The sequence below is a fragment of the Lontra canadensis genome, unplaced genomic scaffold, assembly GCF_010015895.1.
Source record: "Lontra canadensis isolate GAN:19392208 unplaced genomic scaffold, GSC_riverotter_1.0 scaffold92, whole genome shotgun sequence".
In the NCBI taxonomy this organism is placed as follows: domain Eukaryota; kingdom Metazoa; phylum Chordata; class Mammalia; order Carnivora; family Mustelidae; genus Lontra; species Lontra canadensis.
The window spans coordinates 5,731,860-5,744,253 of NW_022631086.1; the positions used below are offsets into that span (position 1 = coordinate 5,731,860).

At 44.3% G+C, this 12,394-nt stretch overlaps 1 protein-coding gene across 7 annotated transcripts in view; it reads left to right on the forward strand.

The window, feature by feature from the left end:
* The first annotated feature begins 37 nt into the window (after positions 1 to 37).
* ARID1B (AT-rich interaction domain 1B) overlaps positions 38 to 12,394 on the forward strand; it is a 429,044-nt gene continuing 416,687 nt past the window's right edge. For 6 of the 7 annotated variants that reach the window (XM_032836429.1, XM_032836425.1, XM_032836428.1 and 3 more), the window contains exon 1: positions 38 to 1,778. In XM_032836429.1, coding sequence (XP_032692320.1) covers positions 93 to 1,778 — 1,686 coding nt within the window. In that variant the 5' untranslated portion in view covers positions 38 to 92. The remainder of the gene's footprint in view (positions 1,779 to 12,394) is intronic. The other variant, XM_032836427.1, reaches the window with a different exon arrangement.

Here is a 12,394-nt window from a genome sequence, read left to right on the forward strand (position 1 = left end):
AGCGGCGGGCGCCCCCCGGGCCGCGGCCGGCGCCCGGGGCCCGGGACCTGGAGGCGGGGGCGCGCGGCGCGGCGGCGGCGGCACCGGGACCCATGCTGGGGGGCGGCGGCGACGGCGGCGGCCTGAATAATGTGCACCACCACCCCCTGCACCCCCGTCACGAACTGAACATGGCCCATAACGCGAGCACGGCCGCCGCCGCCGCCAGCACGAACAGCGCCAAGAGCGGCGGCTCCGAGGCGGCTCTCAAGGAGGGTGGAAGCGCCGCTGCGCTGTCCTCCTCCTCCGCGGCGGCGGCGGCGTCCTCCTCTTCCTCCTCGTCGGGCCCGGGCTCGGTTATGGAGACGGGGCTGCTCCCCAACCACAAACTGAAAACCGTTGGCGAAGCCCCCGCCGCACCGCCCCACCAGCAGCACCACCACCACCACCATGCCCACCACCACCACCACCATGCCCACCACCTCCACCACCACCACCACGCACTACAGCAGCAGCTAAACCAGTTCCAGCAGCAGCAGCAGCAGCAGCAGCAGCAGCAGCAGCAGCAGCAACAGCAGCAGCAGCAGCAGCAGCAACAGCAGCAGCAGCAGCAGCAACATCCCATTTCCAACAACAACAGCCTCGGCGGCGCGGGCGGCGGCGTGGCTCAGCCGGGTCCCGACATGGAGCAGCCGCAACATGGAGGCGCCAAGGACAGTGCCGCGGGCAGCCAGGCCGACCCCCCGGGCCAGCCTCTGCTGAGCAAGCCGGGCGACGAGGACGACGCGCCGCCCAAGATGGGGGAGCCGGCGGGCGGCCGGTTCGAGCACCCGGGCCTGGGCGCCCTGGGCGCGCAGCAGTCGCCGGTCGCCGTGCCCGGGGGCGGCGGCGGCGGTGGCGGCGGCGGCAGCGGCCCGGCCGCCGTCTCGGAGTTTAATAATTACTATGGCAGCGCTGCCCCTGCTAGCGGCGGCCCCGGCGGCCGCACTGGGCCTTGCTTTGATCAACATGGCGGACAACAAAGCCCCGGGATGGGGATGATGCACTCTGCCTCAGCCGCCGCCGGAGCCCCCAACAGCATGGACCCCCTGCAGAACTCCCACGAAGGGTACCCCAACAGCCAGTACAACCATTATCCGGGCTACAGCAGGCCTAGCGCGGGCGGCGGCGGCGGCGGCGGCGGCGGCGGAGGAGGAGGAGGAGGAGGAGGAGGCAGCGGAGGAGGAGGAGGAGGAGGAGGAGGAGGAGCAGGAGCGGGAGCTGTGGCGGCGGCGGCCGCGGCGGCGGCGGCAGCAGCAGGAGGAGGCGGCGGCGGCGGCGGCGGCTATGGGGGCTCGTCCTCGGGGTACGGGGTGCTGAGCTCCCCCCGGCAGCAGGGCGGCGGCATGATGATGGGCCCCGGGGGCGGCGGGGCCGCGAGCCTCAGCAAGGCGGCCGCCGGCGCAGCGGCTGGGGGCTTCCAGCGCTTCGCCGGGCAGAACCAGCACCCGTCGGGGGCCACTCCGACCCTCAACCAGCTGCTCACCTCGCCCAGCCCCATGATGAGGAGCTACGGAGGCAGCTACCCCGACTACGGCAGCCCCAGCGCGCCACCGCCGCCGCCGCCGTCGCAGCCCCAGTCCCAGGCGGCGGCGGCGGGGGCGGCGGCGGGCGGCCAGCAGGCGGCCGCGGGTATGGGCTTGGGCAAGGACATGGGCGCCCAGTACGCCGCTGCCAGCCCGGCCTGGGCGGCCGCGCAACAAAGGAGCCACCCGGCGATGAGCCCCGGCACCCCCGGCCCGACCATGGGCAGATCCCAGGTAACCCCCGCGCCGGCCGGGCCTGCTTCCGCCGCGGCGGCCTCGCCGCGCGCCTCGAGCCCTAGTTTCTTTCTTTCCGCGTACTTTTTCTGCGTCTTGTACTGGGGGGGAGGCGGGGGCGAGGCGCCCAAAGCCATTTTAACTCGCGGCTGCCTCCCCCGGAGGCTGGGGAGCGGGGGGCGTCCGACTGCGCGGCCCGGGGGCCTGGGCAAGAGTGTCGCGCCGAGGGCCGGGACGCGCGCTGGGATGGCCGGCCGCCGAACACCCCCGCCTCGCCACCCCACCCCGGGCTCCGAGCCGCGCGTCCGGAGCCGGGGACTGCGCCTCGAGCGAGCGGTGTGGGGGCCGGGGACGGCTCGGGCGGCTTTTGTAACCGAATCGGCGCTCCCGGCCGGTACGGTCTGGGGAGGGATATTGACCCGGTCTTCTCGGTTAGCTCCAGCAATAAGCCTTAACTGGGAAAGAATGAGGAACTTTGTCCTACCTCCTACCCCACCGCGTTCCCTCTTAGTCTGCAAGGTGAAGGCAGGAAAAATAGGTTAGCTTTGTGGCAACCGAGTGTTTTTTCGTAGTTCTTCCCCGGCTATTCAGACATACTCGATGCGAGCTTTGGGTTGGAATGCTTCGTAGCAAAAATAATACCCCAATTTACAACGACGTGGAGGTAAAATATTCTAAAAGAAATCGATTCATTCCTGGGAATAGCCAGGAAATCCATTATTTGGCTTACAGGCTACTTGAAAGGAGTCACCTTCAACAGATAGGCTATGTTAAAGGGACGCATTCCGGTTAAATTGAACTTATTTTGATCATAGATCAGGCATACATTTTATTCAGCGAGTCCAGGAAAATAGCAGACCAGTGAAAATTGATCTTTTTGGATCGGATTTATTTGAATTTTCTTTAAATTTTCTTTAATTTGCTGTCACCCAGGTCCTACAGCTTTATTAGGAAGTGTCCTGCACTCTTGCTGTTTCTTGCTCGTAGGCTGAGCCTAAAGACTGACTTGATCTCCTTTGCAAGGTTTGGAATTTGAATTGTGGAGGTAAACTGGCTGTAATAGTCTCCAGACAGCTGCCTCTGAGTTGACATCTAATCTGCCATCTGATTGGCTCCCCTCTCACCATTGGGCATTTAGCACTGCTGATGTAAATAGAAGTGCTGAGCAGTACAGTCACAAAAATTCTTGCCACAAATAATAACTGAGCTCTATTACAAGCAGATGTAAGGTTGAATATTATTTAAAGCTTAAGTTATTATGAATCATAGTTATTAATAAGAGGATTAAATACTGAAAACGTTATGCTGGTGTCCAGTACACTGGGCATTTACAAAATGAGATCTTTGGCAATCCTAACGTGGACATGCATCTATCACGGACTTTGAATGTAGGATGAGGATATGGCAATTGAAAAATAATTATGCCAAGAATTTTACCAGTTTTTGGATTTGTAAAGCTTTTGTGAAAGTGCCCTTTACAGATTAAGCTGTGCAAGAAATGAATTGTCAGCCCACGTAGTTTAAAATTAAAAATTATGGCGTTAAAATTTTCCAGGTTCTGAGATGCAACAGTTTCTTCCAGTGATACTTAATGAGCTTTATAACAAGATTAAAGCTGTATTGTTATAAAGCTGTATTTCTAGTAATGTGTGTTTTAACAGTTCTCATTGTTTTAAGATGTTTGTGGATGAGGAATTTTAGTTAAATTGACGTAATGGTTAAAAATCACAAAGTGAGGAAACTAATTTTGTATACAACAGTCAGGGAAAAATGGATAGTCTTGTGAAATACTAAAAATTATTTTATATTTGCTTCTGGTTTGGAAATATAGAAATGCTCTAGGATTTTTTTTTTTTTCCTCTTCTTGATTATTTTGTTCCGTTCGGTGATGTGAGCCTTATTTGAAGTGCTTACACAGGTATTAGGGAAACTATCACATGCAAGCTGTGCTGGGTGTGTTTTTCCCAACTAATCTTTCTCTCAGTAGACATCTTAAATGCTGTGAAAGTTTTTAAAATTCTAATTTGTTAGGAATTAACAGTGGTTGTAATACATGTTTTTACTCAGCTTATTTATTTTATTAGCAAGGTATATTTTAATAACAACCATATCTTAGAGGAGAGACACATCAGACTGAATACAGGACTGAATTTAACAAGATAATCATGTGAATCCCTAGCTGAGGACATTAGTGTCCACTACTTTTAAATCTTTAGTTACTGGAGTTTTACTTTTAATGAAAATATATTTTTCTACTCTTGGTAGAAAATTTGTGATATCAGTTTTTATCTTTGATTCACACAAGTAAAAACACAGAGAAGCCTTGTGTAAATAAACCCATGTAATTAATTTTAAAAACATTTACTTTGTCTGCTTTCTTTTAAAGGGATAGTTTAAAATTCACGTCTTTGTAAACTAGAACGGAAGGATGATAGAGGCAGATGTATTATGTAGGTCCTTGTTACTTTACAGTATTATTTCTTAATGGTACCAATCATTTTAAGTATTTTGTTTTCTTGGAATGAGAGTGAATCCATTATGTCCTCAGTGTGACCCTTGGGAATAGGTTTTTTATTTTTGAGGGGGAAGAAAAATGCCGGGTATATGACCTAGATTCACAGATTTCTTTTAGGTACTTTGCTGTGTAACGTGTGGAATGTGTCTTTTTTATATTTTTCCTTTTTGGAAGGCTAGTTTTTATTTAGTATTTGTTAGGATAATTATAAGAAATAGTTATTTGTCCAAAATACTAAATTACTATGTAATTATAGGCCATAAAGTACTGTTAAATCACGTTGTTAAATGATGAAATTTTCTTGTGGCTTTAGCACATTTAGTTTCATTTTTGATTTTAGGAATGGTTTATATTGGGTGGCAAATGTTTTTATATTGGAAATAAAATATATGTGTATATTGTATTGGGGGGTCTTTTTTAAAAGTGAAATAAGCCATTTTATGATACAGTTTGTTACTGGGTTTTTGTAAGATAAAGGAGGTAGAGCAGTCTCAAATGGAGTACTGAGGTCTACTCACGGAGCCTAGATTTTATAATGTCTGCATTTGTGCTGAATTCAATTTATTTTATTTTAGCCTTAGTTTTATAGAATATAATACATGTAATTTAAAAAAAAAAGCCTTATTTACCATTAAAAGAAGCGACTAAGCTGGCTTACAAAGCAGGAAGTTACAGACTGGTTCCTGATTACCTTAAAATTTGTATAAGATACATTATAGCATAACATCATTCCCCACTTCCCCTCCCAATGAAATTTTAGCCTATCTGATGTTGTAAATCTTGTAAAGAAATTATTGTGCCCTAAATTGATATATTTGCTGAGATATAGCTGGCTGGCTGGCTGCTCTGTCGTCAGAGAAGGTAGGATTGGCAACTGTGGTTATAGAAAAGGCCTTTCATTTAAAAAAAAAAAAATAACAAAAATGTTTAAGAGTTTTCTGTTTTCCTAGGTTACCTGGAATGCAATTGCACATGGCTTAAAATTTTTTTTTTTTTTTGGCATATCCTTATTTCTGTGTACTTAGTTTTGACATTTTCTTTTCTTTTTTTTTTTTTAGTAACTACTCTTTAAGACAGTTATCACTTAAATTTATGTTTATATTAATACAAAATTGTTAAGTATGTTCTAGGAAACATCATATTCTTACCTTGGGTCTGTAGTGAGAAACCTAAATCCTCTTTTATCTTTGGTTTTGCTTTTTATCTATATTTAGGAATGAATTTTTGGTAGGGCTTTTTCTACTTGTTTCATTTTTCCCCAGCATCATATTGTATCTGAAGTATCACAAGTGTGTTGTGGAGATGGAAATAATCCAAGTCACCCTTAGACACTTACACTAATGTACTTTTGCTCTAAATAGCATGTTCTTTCATTAGGATTGACAGAGTAACATCTTCACTCTGGTATGAAAATAGTATTAATTCTGGTTTGAGGACCAGTTCTGAAAATGTAAGACCATGTGGAGAAAGATTAATAAATTTGGTAGTTTTATCAGACACATATTTAAAGTAAACAGGTGTAAGAGAATGGGGTCGAATTTAAGTTCTATTTCTTATTCATGGACTTTATCACTTTATAATTTGGGGCACAATGTAGCTTAAATGGCTTCAGTAGATAGATACCAACATGATAGGCAAACTGAAAAGATGATCATTTTGTTTATTTATACCCTGTTCTTTCCTAGGAAGAGAGTAGTTTGATTTAAAATTTGTTGAGGGGGGGTCCTCAGAAATTGTATTTACTTTGAAGACTGATTGGGACATGTAAATTTTGGCTGTATTGTATTGGGAACTGTATAAGCATTTGCCCAGTGCCCTAAATTTGGAGGTTTTTCTCATTATAAGAATGGCACTGCTCAGTTAAAGGATCTGTGTACTTTGATCCATCACTGAGGAAAAGGAACTAATAATTCACTTGTGTCACTTTCATTTTGGCCTGTGTGTAGATTTGTAAATTTGAGGGTTATATTTATATTTGAAAGAGCTGTTGTGTATCACTTAAGACAACAGATTTATGGGGGCTCACAAGGAATGTTAATAAAACTCAAATTCCTTTTTTTTTTTTTTTTTTTTGCAGTAATTAGATTTTCAAAATGGTTGTTAAAATGTTTTATGACATTTTATAACACTGTTTATACTTATGGGCCACTTCCACATCTAGGCCTCTTTGGAATGGGGTAGGTATTGGTCTCTGGCCTTTTCCAAGGTGTTCTTTCTTCATCTGGAGATTTGTGTAGACTCTCTGTGGATATGTGAAGTAGAGCCACATACTCGCTGTGTGTGTGTGTACGTGTGTGCGTGCATGCATGTGTGCTGGAGGCCGAGGCATCCCTATTTGAGTTCTCCGTGTTTCTGAGGGGTCAAGTAAGAACCAGGTACAACTGCTTATCCCCCAAGGATATATATCATATATCATAGATGTAGAACTGTCACGCAATTTTGCTTTTCACAGTTTGGAGGTTATTTATACAAGACTAAGTGGCTCTTTTTGGCTTAATTGGGTGATAGAATTAATTTTGATCTAAAAACTTGGTATACGTTCGTGACTTTTTCTTTTAGAATTTTGGTGGAAAGAAAATGATACAGGTATTGGTACTGAGGTATCCTTAAGTATCCCCTTCTTTTGCCTTAGGCTAACCTAGGAATGAATGGAATTGTTGGTATATGCACACTGGAGTTTTAACCTAAACAGTTCACCCTAATTGAGTGACTGAGTGACTTTATCAGAGTAAAATATGGGCTTCCACAGTAAGTTTTCAGCAAACATGTTCTGTTTTCAAAGACTTTATTAACTTGGAGTAATTCTAAGAAAACGATTTCCCTAGATTTACTTATTTGAGTAGGATCCAATAGGCAGTTTTCAAACCCACTTCTGAATGGATCGGTGCCAAGAATATTAGAAGGCTACTGAGTTTGACAGATGAACTAATGATGAAATTAATTTGTTCCTTGAATGATATTTATTGCTCGGAAAAAGACCAAAGCTCTAAAATCTCAAGCATATCCGGTTTACCGATAGACACTCTTATTTTAGGTAGGTGGCAGCAGAACCTGGGCGAGATCTGTCAGAGCAGGCAGTTCTTTTGAATTGAACACGATGCAGCTTCTCCTCACCATCTTCTGGAGGATGCTCTTCTCAGCATCTTGTTTGGGCCTTGATGAAAGGTGAAACTTGAGAATCAGACAAGTCATTACTTATTAGGTGACTCTGGAAGGGAAGCCATATTTGATGAAATCCAGAAGAAAATCCTAGACCACATTTTTAAAAATATGGGAGGCCAAAAGAATTACATATACTTTTTAAAAATTATGATAACATATACGTGACATAAAATTTACCACTTAAACCATTTTTAGGTGTACCGTTCATTGCCATGAAGTTCACTCATGCTGATGTGCAACCATCACCCCATCCATTTCCAGAATTTTTCATCTTCCCAACCGAAATAAAAAGTTTCTTCATGTCAGACCTTCATATTGTTAGTTATTAACGTGTATTGCAAGCAAAATAATCTTTCTAGAGCCAGCAGTCTTGCTGCTTCATAGTTTGATGGTAAACCCTTCCTCAGATGTTCCCTTGCAGCACTCATGCTGTGTGTGTGTGTGTGTGTGTTTACGCCACTACTTCCTTCCACTTCTAACTTGGGGGTGATCTTCTTCCTAGGTTTGGTCTGTTTGGAAATGTGTTTTGTGTAGGTAAGTTGTTTCACTGTCAGGTCATTAAAAGTTTAAAAGCAGCTTTCTGAAGACTTTCTGTTTAAAGGTTTGGAATACTTTGTTGAGAAAAACGTGGTACTTGGTTAGATAATAAGACATGAAAATGAACTGTTAGCATGATCATTTCCCCCCTTTGCTTCTCTCATCTTTTGCATGTTAGCCTCTTTTCAGCACTGGTTTTATCTTTCTAATATTAGTGGAAATCATTTACAGTGTTAATTTTTTTCCAGTTTTGTGTTAAGTTTTGGGCCATCCCAGCTCCCCAAGCCTGAGCAGACATCCATGTGATGCTGTGTCTTTTTCCATAGTGTTCTGGGCCCCAAATTTGTGCTCCCCCTTAGGTTTTTAATTAGTAGTCCTCTGCAAAATTGCAGAAATTCTTTGTATGTGGAAAAATTCCTAAATTAAGATGATCGGTCTTTTAATTAAATTTAGAGGCAGCTGCAAAGGGATGCTTCTTGGATCCTGGCTAGTCTTAGAAACAGGCTATTCTGTATGTAAAATTTGGAATTGTGTTTTAGCGGCCCTTGCTGCTGCTGTGTAGTTAGATCTTTAGACGATCAGTTGTGTACCTTAACACTGAAGTCCACAGAGGACACAGAAATTGAACTGTGATTTAAGGAAGCAGCAGTGATCTCTTACAGGGTAAGCATTTAGCATTTGTGTATGCTCTGAGGTGTAGGCTAGCTAAGTATCTGGTCCGGTGATCAGTTGGCAAATGTTCTTTGAGCACCCATTTTTGTCATCAGCCCTGTGCTAGCTGCTGCCGGTGGCTGGGGTCTGGGGACCGCTGCTGCCGCCCCTGTGCGCAGCGGAGGGAGACATGCTGCCACACCTGGCTCCCCCTGAACCTGGGCCTGGCATGTTGGGCATCGTTGACTTAGAACTGGCTCATTTAAACAAAGTGCAGATCGCAGCCATGTGGGTCAGCAGTCTGTCGGCCTGCTTTTTGGGTGGGAGAGAGTGGATTTTGGCAAAACAAATAATTGTAGATTGTTGTGATATGGTTGATGTGAGCTAGTGACTCTTTTCCCTTTCTACCAATCAATTACGGGCTTAGTGCCACAGCAAAATAAAGATCCCACTACAAAGAATAATAGCTAAAAGAAGAAAAATATAATCACTTTGAAATTTATATAGAATGGTCCTTTTTCTTTTTCTCAGTTTTCTATATTACATAGGCTCTTGGAGAAAAGTTAAAACAGTCTGCTCAGATTTAGGAAGATACTTGGATTGCTGGAGTATTTTTGGTAACTGTTTAGATAATGTATGCTGGCTGAGGAGTAAATTCAGCTACTGCTTCTGGGTCCTGAAATAAACCTTTCAGAAAGCGAGGCATTGATGATTAGTGGAGGCTGTTCCAGAATTCTTAGTCTCTCCTGTTTCTTTTTGTGCTGAGCATCTTAGAAGTTAAACCACTCACTGTACTTCATAGCCTTATTTTGAAATGACTGGTAATTCTAAAATTTGTCTAGAATGTGGCATCTAATTTCTGAAAATTTAAGAAGCAAATTTTAAGATCCCGGGACCATATATTTATATATATCAAGCTCTAACCCCGTTTTAATATCCTTTAAATTTTCTGCTTTCAGTATGTAATTTTTATAATAAATTGACTTTACCCAATGAATTATAAATGACCTTGGAAATAGAAATGTAAAACATTGCTACTGCTGAGCAAGAATCTGTCTGAAGAAGCAGGCATATTTCTAGGGGAGCTGGTATGTTTGTTGTATATTAGTTTATTTCTGTGATTATGAGGATTTATGAGAGAATGCGAATATATTACAAGGCATCCTGACGTAATGGAAAGATCGTGGGCTTCGAGTTGGTAAGACTTTGATTCACTTGTAGGCTTGAGTGCCCATTTTCTCTGAGATGCGGCCAAGGCTCAGTTTCCTGACATGAAATTTTGCCTGCTGAGCAGGGCTGTCACGGAAGTCATGCCTGCAAATCCTGTGCCATTGTTACATGGTCCCTCTTCTTTTCCCTCCAGTGTTCCCAGGGTATAGTGAACCCCGAGTTCCTGTTCTCTGCCCAGCCTTGCTGCACTTCAGGGTGTGGTCGCAGATAAGCCCCTGCCTCCATCAGTTCGGTGACCCCAGTCCCTCCCAGCTGCAAAATCCTCTGCTGCTTTGAATTTTAAAAAATACAGTGCCTAATCAGCTATGCACCGCTGAACATCTTATTAAACTATACTAGATCCTGGACGTGTTCAGTGAATATAAACTGAGGCCTATGCAAATACACAGATTTTGTGGATACCACCGCAGTGTCCCTCACAAAATGTAGTTTTGTACAGATTGGCACTCTTGTAAGCAATTGCATGAATTGGTTTTGGTTGACCAGTGGAGCCCATGGCGGACTGATGTCGTTGAGTCTGAGCTGTTGCCTCACAGTGTCCCATCCTTAATATTAATCAGTAAATTCTGAGAATTGTTCCTTTCTGATACTTTTTAGACCTTTCCACTTTCATGATCTACCCAAATGACTAGCTTTTTAGGGGAAGTACTTTTTGCAAAGGAACAAGTTTCAAAAAATTAAAACTAGCCTTTGGGATTCTGAGGGGTGGACTTTGGTCTCTGATTTCATGGTTAAGTAACTTACTTCTGCATCTGTTTCAACTTCACTGAATATGTGAGTCACACTTCGTCCTTAGCAAGATTATAATTTACATATCAGGGAGGCTTAGGGTTGCTGTGCAGTAGTCAAAGCTGCCCATGTCAAAGCTGAGCATGCCGAGGGCCTATCTCAAATATGTAGGCAGAGAGGAACAGGTTTTTTTTTTTTTTTCCTTCCTTCCTCTTGTTAATGCTGAGATTTATAAAAGTATCAGGGACAAAATTTAATTCTATTATGAACAAATACTTACTCTGAGCACCACTTGGTGCTTAAGATACACAGAGTAAATATAACATATGATCCATAATTTTCCCTGGTGAATTATCATAGACTCCTGGAGTTTTACAAAGTGGAAATTAAAATGAATGGCTACATTATTCTCCTGCCGTTCTGTGCAGAAAGACTATATCCCTCAAAGTGCATCATCTAAGAACTGTTTGAAGAGTAGTTGATAATGTATCCAAACTGAAAATTTCCTTATGAATATATTATACATCTCCAACAACAGTTTCAAGGTAATCTGTTCAGTTAGTGTTTCATGGTCTTATGTGGAAGGTCACTGTGCTCGCAGATTGTTCTTAGGTGCTGTGACATTGATGAGAGAGTGATCTTAATTTGGATTTTGTTTTGGGTATCCTATGGGGATTTTTCAGCGAAAGCAATGACTTTATAGTGTCATTAGCATGAAGGATTTAGAATTCAGTTCATTTGGGGCACTGGGTAGCTCAGTCGTTAAGCATCTGCCTTTGGTTCAGGTCATGATCCTGGGGTCCTGGGATCGAGTCGTGCATCAGGCTCCCTGCTCAGTGGGGAGCCTGCTTCTCCTTCTCCTCCCGACCATGCTTTCTGTCACACACACACCCTCTCTCTCTCAAATAAATAAATAAAATCTTGTTAAAAAAAAAAAAAAGAATTATATTCATTACCTTCACTGTATTGAACAATCTCCTCCTCCTGTGTGTTAGGGCTTTAGGGGTATAGCAGGAGCCAAGGCATCAGGCAGACGTTTGTGGAAGAGCCTCCTGTGCACCTCGTACTGTGGTGGATGGTGGATTCCTCGGTGACAAGGACATGGACCTTGATGGATTGACAGTGCAGTGACTAAGGACTATAAATGTGCTACACAATACAGCGTTACTGGTTCAGTGGGAGAAGTCCTGATGTTAGTGGGACATCCCGCAGAGATGAGCTCGAGGTGGGGGGAGAAGTAACAAGGCTCTGCGCACCAGCTAAGGTTGAACAAGCTGAGACCTGGTTAATGAGCAGATGTTAACTGAGTTAACCAAGTGAGGAGGCCTGGAGATGGAAGCAGGGAGGGGCAAAGGCAGGAGCCAGCAGGTTACAGAACCTGGAAGACCGGACGTTGACTACCTGTGTGACCTAGGGCAAGTGACTGCACCTGCCTGAGGTTCGAAGTTACCTTCTGTCCAAAGAGATGGGAAAGAAGACTTAACCCATGGAATTGTTTCAGGAAGTACACTTGATAGAGTGCCGACGTACTTACTACCTGGCAAGGAAGGGGCTGTTTTCAAAAAGTAACAACAGATTGTATTTTGTCTTGGGCAAGGAATGAAGATGAGTTAGATGTGGTTCTGTATTAGTTAATTTAACAAGTTAATTTAACAGCCTGTTATTCTTTCCTCTCGGAACAAATGGGTTAACATTTGAAGGTTATTTCTAGTCCAGACAGTGTCACTTCTTTATTGCCTGATGTGTCTGTACCTTGCCAAGTGTTTAGGGAAAGTGAGTGATGGGGCAGTTG